At 35.3% G+C, this 20,903-nt stretch overlaps 1 protein-coding gene across 3 annotated transcripts in view; it reads right to left on the reverse strand.

Moving 5' to 3' along the window:
* Nucleotides 1–698: 698 nt before the first annotated feature.
* The window catches only part of VPS37A (VPS37A subunit of ESCRT-I), a gene marked incomplete at both ends in the record, with an annotated part of 37,869 nt that continues 17,664 nt past the window's right edge, over nucleotides 699–20,903 (reverse strand). For 2 of the 3 annotated variants that reach the window (XM_080709695.1, XM_080709693.1), the window contains 7 exons: nucleotides 699–779; nucleotides 2,099–2,242; nucleotides 5,356–5,424; nucleotides 5,501–5,559; nucleotides 5,643–5,770; nucleotides 12,079–12,149; nucleotides 14,326–14,551. In XM_080709695.1, the coding sequence (XP_080565821.1) occupies nucleotides 699–779; nucleotides 2,099–2,242; nucleotides 5,356–5,424; nucleotides 5,501–5,559; nucleotides 5,643–5,770; nucleotides 12,079–12,149; nucleotides 14,326–14,551 (778 nt within the window). The remainder of the gene's footprint in view (nucleotides 780–2,098; nucleotides 2,243–5,355; nucleotides 5,425–5,500; nucleotides 5,560–5,642; nucleotides 5,771–12,078; nucleotides 12,150–14,325; nucleotides 14,552–20,903) is intronic. The other variant, XM_080709694.1, reaches the window with a different exon arrangement.

Consider the following 20,903-nt stretch of genomic DNA (forward strand, 5'->3'; position numbering starts at 1 on the left):
AAGAGTCTTGAGATCAGATAAGAGGATGAATAAAGATAGGGTAGTAGAAGGAAGAGATAACATGTATGACAGCCTAAGGAAAGAACAGAAAATTAAAATGGATAATGTGAAATATATGCCAGATTACAGAAATCTTAAAACCATAGAGAATTTGGTATTGATACTGTCATTGCTAGGGGTTCATTACAGGTTCTAGAGCACTGAAATTCTATGACAAAAGTGATACTTCAGGAAGATCATTCTCAGTACTGTGTAGGAAGGAAAACCTCAAAGTCAGTAGGACTGGCCGGAAAATTACTGAAGAAGTCTTAGTGTGAAACAGAAATAGAGACAGACTGGAAGAAAGAAATGATAAGATGAATATGTCCTATGTAATAAGCCATATCCTACACTCTAGCTGAAAGACAGGAACCTACTAACTTCTAATCCTACATAATGAGCTATGGGATATTGAAAAATATTTAATTGAAGCCAATATCATATTGAGGAAATATCCAAAATATTTCTATTGGTTATATGCTTATGTATATATTATGTTTAATATATAATACAAAGCATTAATATGTTATACAAAGCATATCACTTAGCATATAATGCTAGAATTAGGCTTAAGACTCTCTGAATGGGCACTGTTAGGAACATTTTAATTAAAGAATACTTATACCACCCTTGAGAGTCAAACCTAAAATACAGCTTACCTATAGTGGAGTATGAAATTGGCTGTGCATTGCTATCACCTGCTGAAGTTTCTCTTCCTTGGCTCTTCTACAGTGGCAAATCTAGAAGATAAATTGTTTAAAATATCAATTGCATCTTCAAAAAGTGCTTATTATTCTTACATTGTAATATAATTCTAAGAAAGAATCTTTTATTCTACCAACATTATTTCAAGTTTTGAATGTTTAAGAGGACTATTCCTAAGAATTTAAGAATTAAAAATAATGTTTAGAATTCTGACAGCCCTTACCTGAAAACTGCAATATATAAAAAAATGCATTCTAATCCTTTATAACATTTTTCTTATTTAATTTCAAATATCTATGTTTTAAAAATATGGAATTTTCTATTGCAACCAGAAAGATTAACAAACAAAAATGTCAAGGCATAGTTATATAGTATGGAATAACAGACCAGAAGTAAAAGTATTACTAATAATATAACCATAAAAGCAAGTCACTAACTCTCTGAACTTCAATTTTCTTTTCTGAAAAATGGAGGTAATAAAATCTGCCTACCTAGGCTGGACGTGGTGGTGCACACTTGTAATCCCAGCATTCAGGAGGCAGAGACCGGAGGATCGCGGTTCGCAGACAGCCTCAGCTACTTAAGTAGTGAGGCCCTTCACAACTCAGTGAGACCCTGTTTCAAAATAAAGAATAAAAAATAAGGCTGGAGGTATAGCTCAGAGGTACAATGTCCCTGGGTTCCATCCCTGGAACTGCAAAAAAAAAAAAAAAAAAAAAAAAAAAAAAAAAATCTGCCTGCCTTAATAGGATATTATGTGCATTTGTATTTCTTATAAAGATTTCTCTTTTTTTTTCTTTAAATACAATAGCAACATCACCACAACAGAAATAGTTTCAGAATGCCATATCTATACATATCTTTTTTATGTGTTGGTGCTAGAGATTTAACCCAGGGGCATTTTACCTCCGGTAGCTGAGATCCTCCTGTCTCAGCCTCCCAAGTACTGGGATTACAAACATGCTCTACCATGCCTGGCCTCAATATTTTTAAAATTTAATTTTTAATCTCTAGGTTATTTTTCTCCTTAAGAACTTGTGAAATAGGTTGTTATTCAAGAGCATACTGTAACTATTAGCTAGACCTGAGTTGATTTGCCAGCTCCTACAGAATGTATAGACACTATCATTTCTCAAGCAGACCTAGCTTGTATTTGCCTCCTTGAATACTGAGAACAAACAGGTTTATAGTGATAAAAGCATGTTGCTATCCTTCTCAACAGAGGCTCTCCAGATTCCTCTTACATCACTCAAATGCCCAGCTTAGTAATGTGCTGAAGCTTTTCACTCTTGGGCATACTTAAGTAATTTGATATTATGCTATCACTCATCCTCAAATGAAGAATATTACATACTGTTCTCTTTTCCATGAAGCTACTGAGAAAATCATCTATTTCAGTTTTTCCCTCTAAGAAATCTTCAGCAATATTATCAGATTCTTCCTCAGCTTCATGTGCAGCTACTTTCAGTCTTGCCTGTAGAGCACTTGCACTACAGCTCTGGAAAAAAAAGAAGAAAAAAATCCCAGGCACTATTAGTTTATAATACTCAGAAAAACTCCTTAGAGTGAAAGAAATAGGGTAAAGCTATGGAAAAATTGTTCATTAGATGCCTTGCCTAGGCTCATTTTGTGAAAATCTGCTACCCTATAATGCCCCACTCAGGCCCTCAGCTTTTGGATATGAGGTAGATACCTACCACAAGAAAAGCCAATCCACTCATTACACATCTTTAAATGAGAAACTTGGTAATTCCTTGTCTTCTGAGGATTTTGGAATTAGACTGTTGGAAGCATTCTCTAAGATGGCACCTACACCTCCAGGTATTCTATTCATTCATTCATTCATTCATTCATTCATTCACTTATCGGTTTTGGGGATGGAACCCAGGGGCATTCTACCTCTGAGTTATACCCCCAGTCCTATATTTTAGTCTTTTTTTATTTTTTGAAACAGGGTCTCACTGAATCGCAAAGGGCCTCGCTAAGTAGCTGAGGCTGTCCACAAACCACTAACCTCGGACCCTCTGGTCCCTGCTTCCCGAATGCTGGGATTACAAGCATGCACCACCATGCCCAGCTCACCTCCTGGTATTCATGTCTATTCCCCTCCCCCTGAGTGTGGGTATAACCCAGTCACTTCTAATGAAGAAAATATGGCAAAAGTGATGGCATTAAATTCAACAAAGTAGTTTGAAGTATAGACAGATGGAAAGACATTCCAAGTTCATGGTTTGGAAGATATTTATTTATTTATTAATTTATTTATTTATTGCAGGTCTGGGGATGGCACCCAGGGGCATTCACCGCCCAGCTACACCCTCTCCCTATTTTTTATTCTTTATTTTGAAACAGGGTTCTCACTGAGTTGCAAAGGGCCTCACTAAGTCGCTGAGGTTGCCCTCAAACCATGATCCTCCAGTCTCAGCCTCCAGTATGCTGGGATTACAGGCATGTGCCACCATGCCCAGCTGGAAGATTAATATTATTAATATGACAATGCTAATAAAAGTGGTTGTCCATAGTCAATGCAACCCATATTAAAATCTCAATGGCATTTTTTGTAGAGATGGAAAACCCATCCTAAAATTTATGTGGAATCTCATTTCCCCATATGAGGAAACAGGCAAAAAAAAATTTGAAAAAGAACAAAGTAAGAGGACTCATATTTCCTGATTCTGAAAGTTACTATAATGCTATATTAATCAAAACAGTGTGGTACTAGCCTAAGAATATACAGATGGATAGAACAGACACCAAATAAATAAATCCTCATATATATGATCAAGTGATTTTTGACAAGGGTGCCAAGTCCATTCAATAGAAAAAAAGGCAATCTTTTCCAAAATAAATGATGCTGGAAAAACTGGAAACCTACACACAAAAGAATGAAGTAGGACTCATGCCTTATTTTACATGCAAAAATTAACTTAAAATGGATCAGAGTCTTAAGTGTAGGAGCTGAAACTTTAATAGTCACTCTAGTGTGTGCATCACATATAGGAATGTACCATTTTCTTATTATCCTTAACTAAAAGTGGTTATGAGTTGGGGTCATGTGGATAAGGCTTTGTTTTGCTTTAAAAAATAGTATGGGAGGTATTATAGTACACTTTAATATTGGAAAAGGGAAGTCTTTCTCATTACTTCCTGTTTATTTAAACTCTTCCTACTTTTACTCAATTAGTCTTTCAGATGAACATGAGGATAATTCCAATAAGATTTTTAAAAATTACTTTTTGAGATTTTGGTTGAAACTATATTAAACTACTTATGTTATTTTGGAAATAATAAATATTTATGATATCCTTCATTCCAGGAATATTCTATGTTGATCTAGTCTTAGAAAATAGATCAAATCTTCTCTTCGTGTCATTCAGTAAAGTTTGCTAAGTTATTTCATCAGGCTCATGTCTTAAATATTTTATAGTTTTGTTGCTACTGTAAATGAGGGGTTTTTTTCTTTACTTCTCTTTAGAGCAGTAATTACTGGACGTATGGAAAAACTTTTTTTCTCTAGGATTTTGATTGTTTATTTTTTGGTAAGCAACTGCTTCACCTCTTCTTTTCTGGTGTATCTTCTTTTCCGCTTGTCTTGCATTGGTCAGAACCTCCTAAGCAGTGTTATATAATAGTGATCAGGATATAATGCTCTTATTCCAGAAAATGAAATCCTGAAAATGCTTAAGTATAATGCTAACTGTTGCTCTAATATTTTTATCAAATAAAAAGTAATTTGTATATTTAGTTCACTAAGAGCTTATATAAGGAATGAATGCGACTATTATGAAAAGGTTTTTCAACAGCTACTAAGCTTCAATAGGTATCTAAGAGTATTTTAGTAGATTTTCAGAAGCCCTTCTACGTCCGGGCTACACTCCCAGACCTATTTTTACATTTTTACTTGGAAACAGGGTCTCCTAAGCCAGCGTGCACGGCTGGCTTCAAACCTGCGCGATCCTCCTGTCTCTGCCTCCCAAGCGCGGGGATTACAAGCGTGCACCACCACGCCCGGCACTGAAATTTGAATTTTTAAAAAATACCTTCACATATAATAATTTTCAATATGCTAACTTTTCATTTAACATATCTATACACAAGGTTATAAGTAAAAAGTTAGGGTTTTTTTTTTTGTTCGATTTTGATCAAACTGCTTTGATAACGTACTCCGAAAATTTTATTGTGGGGTTTTTTATATTTCTTTATTTTGGAACCAAATATGCTCTTACATGAACACAAATTATTTATTGTTCCTTATAACTAACAGCTGTTCATTATATTTAAGCCATCAAGCACCTAACAAATGGTTTCTGATAATAATGAAAGAATGTCATCTATAGACTTTAAATCTTTAGGATTTAAAGTACTTATTGGGCCAGGCGTGGTGGCGCACGCTTGTAATCCCCGCGCTTGGGAGGCAGAAACAGGAGGATCGCGCAGGTTCGAAGCTAGCCCCGCGCGCTGGCTTAGGAGACCCTGTTTCCAAATAAAAATGCAAAAATAGGTCTGGGAGTGTAGCCCGGAGGTAGAAGGGCTTCCAGGAACCCCAGTACCACCAAAAAAAATAAATAAATAAAGTACTTATTGGAAAGCAAAAGAAATAGACAACCATACCTCACTAAGTTCATGCTGCCTTTGCATCTTCTTTTCAAAAGTAGATTTCATTTGTGTAAGCAGTTCATACTAAAAGGAAAATGAAAATGCTGTTTAATTCTATTTTAAAATTTTATAACTCTCTTCAAACTGATCACTTACTTACCTTATCTAAAACAATTTGCCTTTTGGCTTCCAAGCTGGGCTCCAAAAGGAGATTTTTTCCTATAAGATAAATATATGGTTTATTTCCAGGAAAAGATAACATTTTCTCAAAGAAATATAAAATAAAGTAAAGAAAGACATACGTGCTAATTCCTCAATACTTTTTACTAATTCATCCTTGTCAGTAATAATTTGTTTCAGTTGAGGCAAAGTCAGAAACTGTTCCAGTAACACTTCCTCTTGTTCATTCATATCTGTGAGTTGTGACACACTGGAAACATAGAAGAAAAAATACACTATCAATGTATTATCAGTCATCTAAAAGTCCAAAGAAAGACTAGCATTAGAAGATTTTCTTCTTTTGTTATATATGTTGTTGGGAAGAAAACAGAACTGGAAAGAGACCACAATAGTTACTGTAATTTTTTTTAACTTGTGAAAAGTGTTATGGGAGACTGTTTCACCTAGTCAGCTTGAGATCTGTCATTCTTGATGGCCAAGAGTATGTTGGCCAAGATATGGCCAATAAAATCTCATTACACGATGGCGACCGAGAAAAGCGGGGCTTAAGAGTCCCGCTAACAACCAATCTCCATTACCACAAAAAGAGCGCCTTTCATAGCCAGAAAACACCATCACCAGAAAAACAAAAAAACCACCAGGCTCCAGAGAGAAAGCGGACTGAGAACAGAGCTCAGGGCCACAGAGGAGACACACGCGCCCGAGGACGCGGCAGCAGCGCCATACTGCCGGCGGCAGCGGCGAACTCAGTGGATGGCTACAGCAAGCCGAGGTGAGCCGATGCGGAACAGCCAGGCGGGATCTTTCGGCGCAGACAGCATTTAAAGCTCCCAGTGGCTGAGCTCAGCACACGCTGCAGGGATTCAGAGTGGAAATCAAAACCAGAGAAGAAAAAATACGCCAGCCTCATGGCCGAGGCGCCATATTGCCACCGGCGGTGGCAGCAGCAGTGAATTCACCGAGTCCAGTACAGCTACATCTACGTACTCAAGAACAGTGAGTCAAATTGCGGGCCACAGAGGAGAAATCCCAGTATTGTGCCTCCTGGGACTTGACCCAGTGAGGGAGTGGTGGTGGCAGAGATATCACACCATAGGAGAGCATGCAACCTGGCACCCCCCATAGTTTAAAGCAGCCTCTATCGACTCCCTGGGTCGGAGACTCTGTGATACAACCCAGTAAAGGAGTAGTAGGGTCTGAGATAATACAGACTCGAGATCCAGAGCACCTTAAGTGAAGCCATAGTGACCCAAGGGAAGAACCCAGAGAAGGCACAAACCTCCGAAATCATGGGAAAGAGGAATAACACTGGAGTAATGAATGTGCACAACCCCACAACATCAGAACCTGATAAAACAGAAAATCAGAGATTTCTAGAAGATCAAATCAGGAAAATAACTGTAGAAATAATAGAGGTGCTTCGAAAAGAACTCAGAGAGAGCCAAAAAGAGATAAAGGATGCAATTAATGAAGTAAAGGCCTCAATTCAAAGCACAAACAACCGATTAGACCACATGGAGAACAGAATCTCGCTCTTAGAAGATGAGCAATCCAAAAATGAATGCATAGTTTCTAATCTAGAAAAAGATATCCAACAGCAGGAATCTGACATTGAAGAAATATGGGCCCATCTTAAGAGAGCTAACCTAAGAATAATTGGAATAGAGGAGGGAAAAGAAAGTGATACCAAAGGGATCAACAATCTCTTCAAGGAAGTAATAGCAGAAAATTTTCCAAATATAGAGCAAGAGGTTGATACACAGATCCAGGAAACTTATAGAACTCCCTTTAGACAGGATCTGAGAAGAGGATCCCCACGCCATATAATTGTCAAAATGACCAATGTGGAAGCCAAGCAGAGAATCTTAAAGGCAACAAAAACAAAGGGCCAAGTGTCATTCAGAGGCAAACCAATTAGAATCACTCCAGACTTCCCAAACCAAGTCATGAGAGCCAGAAGGGCTTGGAGTAACATATTCCAAACTCTGAAAGAAAACAACTACCAGCCAAAAATTTCCTACCCAGCAAAACTTTCTATCAAATTAGATGGAGAAATAAGAAGTTTCCATGACAAACAGAAACTGAAGTAATTTATGTCTTCAAAACCAGCGCTAGAGAAAATACTCAAAGAGATTAACTACAAAGAAGAAATAGGTAACACTCACCAGAACCAGAGAAACAAGAGTTTCCATCCAACAGACAACTAAGATTGGTTATCTGTGGAGATTCATTATTTATGGTAGTCTTTTACCTATCTCTAAATTGTATTGTTTGCCTTTATTGTTGTTAATTTTTAGGATTTCTAGTTGGAATATTAATATACCTTCAGATATAGCATTTGGAAATATTTTATCCCATTCTATTAGTAACTTTTAACTCTGTTTACATTGTCTTTGGATATACAATATTTTCTTTTATTTTTTAGGGAGTTTGTATATTCTTCTGTTGCCTGTGCCATCGAAATCATATCCAAGAAATCACTGCCAATTTCAATGTTGTGAGGTTTTATGACCCAGATTTTCTCCTAAAAGTTTATAGTCTTAAGATTTATATTTAGGTCTTTTATCTAGTTTGAGTTAATACTTGTATGTGGGATTAGGTAAGGGTCCAATTTTATTCTTTTCCATGTAATTATTATTTTTCAACAATATTTAGTTAAAAGATTATTATTTCCACCACCAAATGTTCGTGGAAACCTTGTCAAAAATAACTTGACAATATAGGGAAGAAGTTAGCTCTAGGCTTGTATTTAACTCCAATGGTCTATATATCTGCCTTTAGAACAGTACTACACTGTTTCAATTATTGTAGCTTTATATGGTTTGAAATCAGAAAATATACATCTTCTAGCTTTGTTTTTGCTTCGAGATTGTTTTGGGTATCTAGAGTCCATATTCCATATCAGGATAGATTTTTTTCTGAAAAATAAATATATGATAGTTTCACCTAAAAAAAAGAAAAAAATATTCTCTGGTAAGAAAGAAAGCAAAAAGAAATATTGAAATGTTATCTTTAAGTCATCAAAAGCTTGGTATCAGACAAATGAAACTGTTATGTGAGATTATCATTTTTAATTTTGGATAAATTGCTATAATACTAGATGTCAACCACTAAGCCAAGCATGGGAGGGAGGGATGGGGAGAGAATGGGGTGGGGATCGGGTGGGGGCTGACTGGGCGATGTGTGCATGTATGTCTACAAAAGTTTGTATCCCACTATGATGTATGAATAAGTGCACCAATAAAATAAAATTAAAAAAAAAAAATCTCATTACACTCTATGAGTCTCTGCTACTGAATTATGCCAAGTTACCTCAGGACTATAAAGGTTAGGGTACATGCAGCCACAGGAGACATCCATTGTAACTGTTGTGCCTATTTAATAAATGCATGTCTGTCACAATAAAAGATAGAGATGTGTCTGTATGTATGTGTATATACATATATATGTATACATATATTCATAAAATATTGAAAAAATCAATAATGGAAAGTTTAACCAAAAAGAAACATGGATATCTGTAGGATGAGAGAAAAAACTAGGTGGTAGAGATAGAGAAGGAAGCTAAATCCTTCTGAATATATCTTTTGGTTTTGACTATGAAGCCACATAAAACCACTACACAATTTAAAAATAAAATAGGGAGAAAGCAGTTTCATAAATTATAAAGCAAACAGAATACTTTGAAAATAGGTGAGTCCTTTTGTCAAAGCTATATAATCATTTAGAGAAGTATTATTTGAAAAAACTTTTAAAAAAAGCATGTGGCTATATATTGGGGCATGATATATCCTACAAAGGAAAATAACTATAAAAGAATAAAAACATTATCAGCAATAATATTAGTAGTTATTTTTAAAAATAACAAGTGCCCTTCAGAGAAATGGATGACTCCAAGTCTAGAAGGAGAAATGTTCATGAGCTCACATAATCTTCTTTTAGTCAGAAATAATACAGAAGTCAAATTTAGTTTCTCACTCATCAGAACAACTTTTAGAGTTTGCTAGTTTATCAACTCATTATTTTGAAAGTTGATAAAGAGGGAAAAAAGCTGTCTTTACTGTATGAAGTACATTTCATTATAACTAACAAATTGATTAAGAAAAGCACTTCATAGAATGATTCTGACTAGTAAATTCTAATAGTAGAAATGATAAAACCAAGAAATCACATTTTATTTGTATTTATTTATTTATTTTTTGGTGGTACTGGGGATAGAACCCTTCTACCTCCGGGCTACACTCCCAGACCCATTTTATATTTTATTTGGAAACAGGGTCTCTTAAGGCAGTGAGGCTGGCTTTGAACCTGCACGATCCTCCTGTCTCCACCTCCCAAGGGTGGGGATTACAAGCATGAGTCACCACGCCCAGCGAGAAATCACATTTTAAACTATTAATGGTCAATAATTTCAGGTGTTTCAACCTGATTAAATCTTAGGTCACTAAACATAGGGCATCCAGACACCATTGCTTCCTTGTGTGACATAATAGGAAGTACACATTAATTATGATGTAAATACTAGCAAAAAAGTTAAGCTTAAAGTTAATTAAAACCCCAGAGTTTGCGCAGGGCATGGTGGCGCTTGGGAGGCGAAGACAGGAGGATCACTAAGGTTCGAAGCCAGCCTTGCTGGCTTAAGAGATCCTGTTTCCAAATAAAAATATAAAATAGGTCTGGGAGTGTACCCCGGAAGTAGAAGGGTTTCCAGGAACCCCAGTACCACCAAAAAACAACAAGAACCACAACAACAACCAAAAAAACCCCAGAGTTCTATATACTAGTAGCAGGAAATAGGAGAAACAGGCATATTTTCAATGGTACCACAAGGATATAATGAGGCAAAATGGATAGAGGAGATGCTATAGGACAAATAGCCACATTCATCAATAAATATATAATAATATATGTAATTGTGTCTATGTATATATGTGTATGTATACATGTATGTAAATACATGTGTATGTATTTGTGTATTTGAGTGTGTCTGTCTGTGTGTATGAAAAAGTAGAGAGAAATGAAAACTTAAGAAAGTCAGTATCCTGCTGGGTGTGATGGTGCACGCTTATAATCCCAGCATTTGGGAGGCTGAGACCGGAGGATCGTGGTTTGCAGACAGCCTCAGTTACTTAGTGAGGCCCTCTGCAACTCAGTGAGACCTAGTTTCAAAATAAAGAATAAAAATACGGCAGGGGGTGTAGCTTGGAAGTCGAATGCCCCTGGGTTCCATCCCCAACCCCCCCCCCAAAAAAAAAAGGCAGTATCCAAAAGCAGTAAGTAGACTTTGTTCTAAATCTTAATCCAAACAAATATCAAAAAATGTAATTAATAGGATAATAGAAAAATAATATTATGAGGTATGATGATGATGTTGACTGGTGTTATGATAAAGAAAGAAAGGGAGAGGGAGGGGGAACACAGAAGAGAGGGAGGGGAAGACACACACACCTTATACAGTGGAGAAATTTTCTGAATAACTTATGGGTGAAAATGATATAATATCATTTACTGTAAAGTAAACTTGACCTATACCCACAGCTGCTAAAGAGAGCTGGATAGAAAGTACATGAGGCAAGATGAACAAGGAAGTTCATAATGACTGATGCTGAATAATGGATACATGGAGGCTCATTTTACTATTCTCCTCAACTTTTTGTAGTTTTGATGCTTCCATAAGTTTTTTAAAAAAGAATAAACTTTTTAAAAGGAAAAAGAAAATCTTTCAATAAATGAGAATTCTTGCCTCATGGGGTTGTTATGAGCAGTATATCCATATTAAGCCCTTAGGATGCATGTAGTATACAGCAAATATTAATTACCTCTTTTATTATTATCAGAAAATAAGATCACTATTTTCTAAAATTGAGTGTATAACAATGGGTCAAATAAAAATTAAACTTTAATATATATTCTAAAGAAAAAAAAACCTGCAAACATATCTACTGTATTCAACAGTCTTATTAGTAACAGTTGTTTGAAGAATATAAACCTTCAGTGAAGGTATAAAGAATGCCATTCTTCCCCAACTTGAATTTCAAGGAGCATCTTAAAGGAGCAGTATTCCTGAAAGATGGTACTTTAAACTTGATTATTATCAACTTATCTGCCATAAATTTGAATAAAATTTTGATTTTATAAAAAAGCCTGCTAATACTTTATAACTTTCTCTACATACAAAGTTTATTGACTAAAAGAACAATAAAATATCTAAAATAGGCCAAGATATATTTTGAAATCATCATGCATAATGTCTTCTGAAATAACTTTCAAACAATGCAAGCCACAGGAGAGAAATGGCTTATTACCTTGGTAACTATTACTTCATTCCTACCTACCAGCTTAAAAAATCTTTGAGTGTAGACTAGTCACTCAAAAAATGTAATTTTAAGACCTAAAACTCATTTATAAAACTTTTCCACTAAGACAATCACGATCTAGGAATAGTGAAGATTTTTAGAAATCTTTTTATTTATTTAATTTGGATATGAAATGATGATCTGGTTTATAGTTACAAATACAATACACAATAACCCCAACTTTACTCTCCAAGTTTTTTACCTTAGTTCTGAGAGTTCTGGAAATGCATCAGGAACATCTGGCATCTTGTAACCAAAACCATTTTGGCTTATCTAAACAAGAGTTAGAAAGAGTATTAAATTTCAGCCATCTTTTTTATTGCTACCATTTACTTACAAAACCAGTATTTAGTGTTCTACATCCTGTTTTCGTGATCACAGTTTCATTTCACACTTCACATTGTTCTTATGATCCCCTTCTTCCTTCAGTAAATCTTTTTCAGTATAACTCTGTACATATTTTTAATTTTTTGGTGAGGGCCATATAAAGAGCCTGTGTTGGCACTCCTGAGTGGGCAACTGTATGGTTATAAAATGAATCTCTTAAGTGTATCTGTGACAGGTGTGGAAAATTATCTGTGGGTTGTTTTTTTTTTGTGTGTGTGTGTGTATTTGTGTGTGGTACTGGAGATGGAACCCAAGGGCATTCTACTGCTGAGCTACACCCCCAGACTATTTTTTATTCTTTTTATTTTTGAAACAGAGCCTCACGGAGTTGCAAAGAGCCTCACTAATATCTGTGGTTTTTATTGTATAGATGATGTATTTCTCTCAAATGAATGACATTAAGTATAGAAAATGCTATCAAATTGTCAGTAGTCAAGCAAGGTGTGGTAGCTCACACTTGTAATCCCAGTACTTGGGAGGCTGAAACAGGAGGATGGCAGATTTGTGGCCAGCCTCAGCCACTGAGTATGGCCCTCTGCAACTTACTGAGACCTGTTTCAAACTAAAGAATAAAAAATTAGGCTGGGTGTGTAGCCTGGAGATAGAGGTAGAATGCTCCTGGATTCAATCCCCAGGAATGCAAAAAAAAAAAAAAAAAAAAAAAGTCAGTAGTCTGAAGAATAGTTACATATCTAGGATAGATGATGAGACAGCAGGGGAAAGGAGAAAAAACAGTATCATCTTTTTTAAATATATAAATATATATACATATATTTTTTTAAATATTTAAAGACTCTTGAAAAGTTCTCACATAATTTTGTTAATACTAATTGTAGCTTGTTTATAATATTAACATGATGATAGGGTCTGAAAATATAAAGTTCACTTGTGTCTATTCTAAATTATTACAGTCTCTGAAATTAGTAATGTTGCATATTATAAAGTTTTATGATATTTGAGTATTACTATGGGTGATATCATTAAAGGTTAAAATTAAAGGTTTTTAAATCCCTTTAAATGTTTTAGGTATGAAGTATGAATCTCTCCCTCTGTAACATCTCAGAGCAAACTACCAGCTTCAAAACAGAAAAGTATTTTTTAAACCAATGAGATGCCTGAAGCCCTCAGCATGCTGCAGTAGACCATCTCAATTTTACACCTGCAGCTTCTACTTAATCACTTCTTGTACCTTAGCTTACACCCTGTATGACATACACCTCTATGCTTATAACTTGAATTTCTTAATATAAAGTTTATAGGTGGCTACAAAAATGCCATCTGGTTTATGCTGCAAAGCTCTGGTCAATGTTTATAGTTTTTCACAGATGTGTTATATAAACTGTTGTTATCCTGGAAAATTTAAGAGCCAGGAGCAATGGTCTCTGTCTATAATACCAGTGACTAGGGAGGCTGACCACAAGTTTGAGGACAGTTTGGGCCTCAAGCATAAATTCATTCATTTATCAACCTCATTTTTATTGAGTATCTAATGTATGCATCAAGTACATTTTTTTTTTTTTTTTTTTTGCGGGTCTGAGGCTGAAACCCAGAGGCATTTGACCTCTGAGCTATACCCCCTGCCCAATATTTTTATTCTTTATTTTGAAACAGGGTCTCACTGAGTTGCAAAGGGCCTCACTAGTCCACAAGTTGCGATCCTCCTGTCTCAGCCTCCCATATGCTGGGATTACAAGCGTGCGCCACCACACCCAGCTCGCATCAACTACATTTGAAGCAGAAGGAATAAAGTGGTAAAACCCAGATCACTTTTTTTTTTTTAGGCATCCCTATTAGTTCCACCTTGGTCTCAGTGAGCAATGACCATTCCCTGACTGTGCCTCTACCACAACTCTGGACCATCTGTCTCTAGAAGTTCCTTATTTACAATTATTTGATGATTTTCTGGTTATCTCTTTGAATTTGTTAATGGAACTGATTTATGTGATTTAATCTTTTTGTATTTTATGCCTCATTTATTAGTTTATTAGCTGGCACATGATGTTTGCTGACTGAACGAGTGCATATCTCATGAGTACAATTATAGATTACTGAAGATACCAACCAGTGATGAAGAATCAGTTGCGGGAACAGGCAATGGCAGACTTGAAAGGACACCAAATGAAGGAGCAGCAGGCTTGGCTGTGGTATAACTTGATGTTGAAGAAGAAACAGTGTCAGCAACAGACAAAGAGGCAATATTCCTGTTAGCTTCTTGTGGAGGGAATGGAGGGAGAAATGAAAAACCTTGAGAAGCATACGGAGGCATCCCACTTGGGTTACTGTATAAGCTAAAAAGAGAAAAGTCATTAGATCAGATTTTAGGGGCAAACTATGCAAAATTATCACTAAGTTGTTCTGTTCTAAATAACAATGACACGTTTCTATAGATGATACTTGGTGATACTTGGTATAGTTATATGACTGAGCTAAATTTATATAAATTGATAAAATATACTTCCCGCAAAATAAATATGGTTTCTATGAAAAAGATGAATGTTCTAGAAAGCATATAATTCAACTGGTCAGAATAAAAGTGGGCAGGATATTTTTGAGTTTTCAGCATCAGTCAATTTCTTCAGAGGATATAGAGAATATAGAGAATATAAAATACTATATATATATATATATATATATATATATAATTTTTTTTTTTTTTTTTTTTTTTTTTTTTTTTTTTGGTGGTACTGGGGATGGAACCCTTCTACCTCCGGGCTACACTCCCAGACCTGTTTTATATTTTATTTGGAAACAGGGTCTCTTAAGCCAGTGAGGCTGGCTTCGAAAATGCCCGGCCCAATATAAAAAGATATTTGACCCAGAAAACTTATTCAAGTGGATGCTGCTTAGTAAATTTTGCTGTATTTGGCAAAATCTAACTGAAAATCAAAAATATTTTTCTAAATTTTTTTTTCTGGTATTGGGGATTGAACCATTCTATCTCTGAGCAACATCCCCAGCTCTATTTTATTTTTTATTTTGTAATAGAGTCTCACTAAGTTACTGAGTGCCTCACTAAGTAGCTAAGGCTGGCTGAGAACCTGCAATCCCCTGCCTCAGCCTTGTAAGAACTGGGATTACAAGGGTGTGATAACAAGCCTGGCTAGAAAATTTTAAAGGAAAGTTAAATTTACAGATGCTCTGCTAAAATTGTTAAAGTAGTAAAAACAAACTCATATATAAACACACATACATATATTTATTTATTTATTTATTTATTTATTTATTTATTTATTTACTTATTGTGATACTGGGGTTTCTGGAAACCCTTCTACCTCTAGTCTATACTCCCAGACCTATTTTATACTTTTTTTATTTGGAAACAGGGTTCTTAGCCAGCAAGGCTGGCCTCGAGCCTGCGGGATCCTCCTGTCCCCGCCTCCCAAGTGCAGGGATTATAACCGTGCACCACCACACCCAGCACACATACATATATTAGAAAGAGTAGTATATCAGTATGTTTTTTAGATTAAATCAGGGAATGTCAGTATTTACTTTTGCAAAATAAAATATTTTATATTTTTCCTTCTTAGAAAAGTTAAGAGAAAATCAAATTATAAAAGTAGTAGAGTAATTCAAGCCTAAATGCAGATGAGAATCATCTAAATGTCTATATCTGAATTAATACAGCAAGTTTGTATGAGTTAGTCACTCTCGTGCAAAACAGTTATGGTTCTGTTTTAAACATATCACAAACTAGTAAACTCTTTTACTTTATACTGAAACACGTTCCAAAATACATAAAGATTGAACAATTTTTATGGGAATACTATTATTTCATTTCATAATATAGAATAACCTGAGTTGGAAATCTTGTTGCAAGAAAACATGTTAACAGATTTTCAACCATTCACTATTGACACTAAAGTTTATATGAAAAAATAAGCAAGAATAGAAGGAAAAAAATCTAAAAATGAAGAATAAAGAGGTAATAGCCCTACCATACAGCAAAGTAAATGATAAAACCTTAATAATTAAAGCATAGTACTAGTGAAGACATAGGTGGATTAATGAAAATAAATATAAAATCTGGAAAAGGCCCAAACATGTATGGGCATTAGAATATAACAGAGACAGAATCTCATATAAGTAAAAGAACAGTCAATAAGTAGTGTTGGGATATTTAGACAAAGTTAAATTACAGCCAAATCTTCATATTTATAATAGGATGAAAATGGATTAAAAATTAAGACTTTTTTTTAGATCTTAAAAGAATTGGAAGAAATCATTGGGAAGTTTTAACTTTAAGGTAGGAAAAGACTTTCTGTAATCCTGAATTCAGAAGTCAAAAAAGAAAATAATGATAAATTCCACAATGTTTAAAAAATGTATATATATATAAAAAGACCTTTATAAGACAAAAAGGGCTGAAATTTCACTCAGAGGTAGAGATCTTGCCTAGCATGCCTGAGACTCTGGGCTCAATCCTCAGCACTGCAAACAAACAAACATAATAAATAAAGGTAAAAAGATCTGAAACTTATATCGCACACAGAAGACAATTTCCCTAATATATAATGAATATATATTCAATAAAGGACCAACAATCCAATAGCAAAGTGAAGAATAAAAGAGTATATATGGGTTATAAAAAGGAAAAACATCTCTAAAGCACAGAAAAAGATGTTCAACTTTATTACAAGTACGATAAATAACTAAAATTATACTAACATTTTCTTTCTATAAATGGGCAAAGATTCATCTTGATAATATACTCTGTTGAAAAAGAGTATTGGAAAAATTGGCATTGTGTATAGGAACAGAAACTGGTACAACTACATTGGAAAGCAATTTTGCATAATTTGTGAAAGTTACAAATATGCACACTACTTCTAAAATTTATTCAATAATATTCTCATGACTGAGAAAAATATTTACTATAGCACTGAGGGCATTGAAGAAGAGTGAACTTTTTATTTTTTTAATGGATCTGGGGATGGAACCCAGGGGCATTCAGCCTCTGAGCTACAACCCTGCCCTACTTTTTATTCTTTTATTTTTGAAACAGGGTCTCACTAAGTTGTGGAGGACCTCACTAAGTAGCTGAGGCTGTCCACGAACGGTGATCCTCTAGTCTTACCCTCCTGAATGCTGGGATTACAAGTGTGCGCTACCATGCCTGGCTAAGAGTGAACTTTTGAAAAAACTGGAAATAATAAACATATCCATCAAAAAGAGTTTTGCTAATGAATTAAAGTACATTTATTAGACGAATACTTTGTGACTATAAGAAATGAGGAAATGCCATATATACTAACATGGAAACATTCCAAATTATACTACTTAATGAAAATAAAGCAAGGAAGCAGTATGGTACCATTTGTGTAAAAAGTGGGGAGCAAAATACTATACATATAAGCCAGGCATGGTGGCGCAGGCTTGTAATCCCTGCTCTTAGGAGGCTGAGACAGGAGGATCGCACTGGTTCGAAGCCAGCTTTGCTGGTTTAAGAGACCCTGTTTCCAAATAAACAATACAAAATGGTTCTGGGAGTGTAGCCCGGAGGTAGAAGGGTTTCTAGGAACCCTAGTAACACCAAACAAACAAACAAAAATACTATACATATATATTTCCTTGTATGTGCATAAAAGATCTCAGGAATTACATATACACAAACAAACAACTTTGGGTGTCAGTGAGAAAGACTAGATTGCAATAGAATAAGAAGCGGCTGGTAGACCTTCTACTCTATACCTCTTTATATTTTTTGAATTTTAAGTCAAGTGAATATATGACCCATTCAAAAAATTAAGTTAAAAAGTTTTCTGGTAAGCTGGGCGTGGTGGCACATGCTCGTAATCCCAGCGGTTGGGAGGCTGAGACAGGAGGGTCACACAGGGTTGAAGCCAGCCTCAGCTACGTAGTGAGGCTCTCAACAATTTAGTGAGGCCCTGTTTCCAAATAAAATGTAAAATAGGCCTTGGAGTATGGGGCATGGAGGTAGAAAAGCCCCTGGGTTCCACCCCCACTACCACACACACACACACACACACACACACAAAAAAAAAAAGTTTTCTGGTAAACTTATTCATTTCAAATAATAGCTCATCTTTTCATCTTTATATTAAGACTTTACTTTCATCTAAAAGTATTAATGGTAAGTATTAATAAGTTATTTAGAAATAATATAACCAACTTGAAAGAGTATGTGTTATCTCTGAATATACAATTTATAATTCTGAATCTCACTTTTTGTTTGTTTTGTTTTTTTAGGTACTACAGATTTAACCCAGGGGCATTCTACCTCTGAGCTATAGCCCCTAAATAAAGAATTTTAAAAAAAAAAAACATTTTTTATTCTTTATTTTGAAACAGGGTCTAAGTTGTAGAGTGTCCCACTAAGTAGCTGAAGCTGGCAGCAAACCTGTGATCCTCCTATCTCAGCCTCTCAAGTACTGGGATTACAAGCATGTGCTACCACAACTGGCTGATTTTTTTTTTTTTTTTTTTTTACTCAGTAACAGATAGAACCCATAAAATTACTTCAAATTGAGTAAGTGGATTTTTTGGCGTGGTGGTGCACGCTTATAATCCCAGCATTTGGGAGGCTGAGACCAGAGGATTGCGGTTCGAGGACAGCCTCACCTCCTTAGTGAGGCCCTTTGCAACTCAGTTGAGACCCTGTTTCAAAATAAAGAATAAAAAATTGGGCAGGGGGTATAACTCGGAGGTCAAATGCCTCTGAGTTCCATCCCCAGGCCTGCAAAAAAAAAAAAAAAAAAAAAAAAAAGTGTAAGTTTATAGCCAACCCTACCACTACAGAACATAGGAAATATAGTTTTGGAATAAGGTATATCCAAACTCCTTATCCAAAAATAAAGACTTGGGATTCTGGGACATAGGTAATAGGGAGGCAAAAGTGCAGGGAGAAGGCTGAGCTACCTAATAAACTGAATGAGCTGATGGAGGAAATTTGCAAGCAGTGTCAAAAATCCTATCTGACTGCTAAACAAGAAAAGGTTCTTAGAAATTAAATAGAAGGACTCAGAAATGCAGCAAAAAAAAATCTTGGAAGAGTAAGAATATACACATAGCAGTAAGAATATCAGACAGATACTTGAGCCAGGTATGGTGGCACATGCTTGTAATTTCAGTACTTGAGAGGCTGAGACAGGAAGATCACAGGTTTGAGGACATCATCAGCAAGTGTGAGACTCTCATCAATTTAGTTAAGTATTAAGTCTAAGTCTGAGACCCCGTTTCAAAAATATAAAAATAAAATAAAGCTGGGGTAGCTCAGAGGTAGAATGCCCCAGGTTCAATCCCCAGTACCACAAAAAAAAAAAAAAGAAAAGAAAAAATAAGATAGTAGTAAGAGCAATAATATTAAACTTAAAAGGAGTTTCATAAAGAAGAAAGGGTTGGGGAAGGGATTGGATGTATTTTCATCTACAGGAAAGGGGGATTCTAGTGGCCAGAACTGTGATAGACTGTATTTTCCAAAATTGCTACCACAAGATTACCAGTCTCACATGCTCTTCCTGAACTCTGCTACCTTATTGAAGGATACAGTCTATTTCTCTTCCTCTTTCAATTTAGGTGGGACCTTAAAATGCAGCAGAAATAATATGAGTGACATTCAGGCCTACATCAAAACAGATGATTTCTTTTCCACTTGGTTGGTTTGAACTTTCTCCTAGGATGCTTACACTTAAAACCTAACATGGGAAGACTAGGCCACACAGAGCAGTCAGACAACAGCCTCCACTGAGGTTCCACTACTGGTCAAGAGTAACTGTCAGATATTAGAATTAAGTGAGCTTTTGGATAACTCAATCCCAGGCTTCAAGCCATGCCAGCTAACGCAAAAGTGGAACAAAAAAAGCAACCACCACTTGTCGCTAACTAAATTTTAGATTCATAAAGAAAAACGTCATTATTTTAACCACAAGTTCAAGGATAATTTGTTAAGCATTTTAAGTAACTTGAATATATCTTTACTCAGTAACTACAAGGCAGTAAACCATGAAACTAGGAGGTAGCCTAATAGAATAACATAAAATCCAAGCAATGGGAAATCCAATACAAGAAAGAGCAAAGAAAAATCCCAAGAAGACATGGAAGGAAGGTTCCTGGATGCGAAGTGTGCAATAGTCAGAGAGCAACTCAGAATGGAGTAAAAAAAAAGTGGAGTGTTGTCTGCAAGAACAAAAGAGAAAACCAAAAATACATGGAACCTAGAGATTACCTGATTATTATGATGTGAAAAAAATTGGCTAACAAATAGTTTTCAGAACTGCTAAATGTGCTGTGGAAATTTAAGATCTTAAATTTTAAGATCTAGAAAATTAAGAAGATCTAAGGAAACAACCAATGGACAACTGAGGTAGCTATTAATCCCAGAAAAAAAGTAAAAATGGTTACATTCTTAGTCTGCAATAAATATTTTCAGAGTTAAGGTAATAAAACATCAAATAGGGGATTATGTAAAAGTCATGATATAATTTCAATGGCCGAATGAGAAGGAGGGAAGTTTTGGGAAATATAGCTAAAACCCTCATCTATAATAGGTTAATAAATAATATCTACAATGAAAGAATCAAGAAATAGCAGCATTAATCACAAAGATAAAGATAACTATTTAAAGAAATAGCTAAAAGATAACTCAGTTATCTTTGAAAGATGTGGATGTATTTGTATGAA

Source organism: Muscardinus avellanarius, assembly GCF_963383645.1.
Source record: "Muscardinus avellanarius genome assembly, chromosome: 14".
NCBI classification, from domain to species: domain Eukaryota; kingdom Metazoa; phylum Chordata; class Mammalia; order Rodentia; family Gliridae; genus Muscardinus; species Muscardinus avellanarius.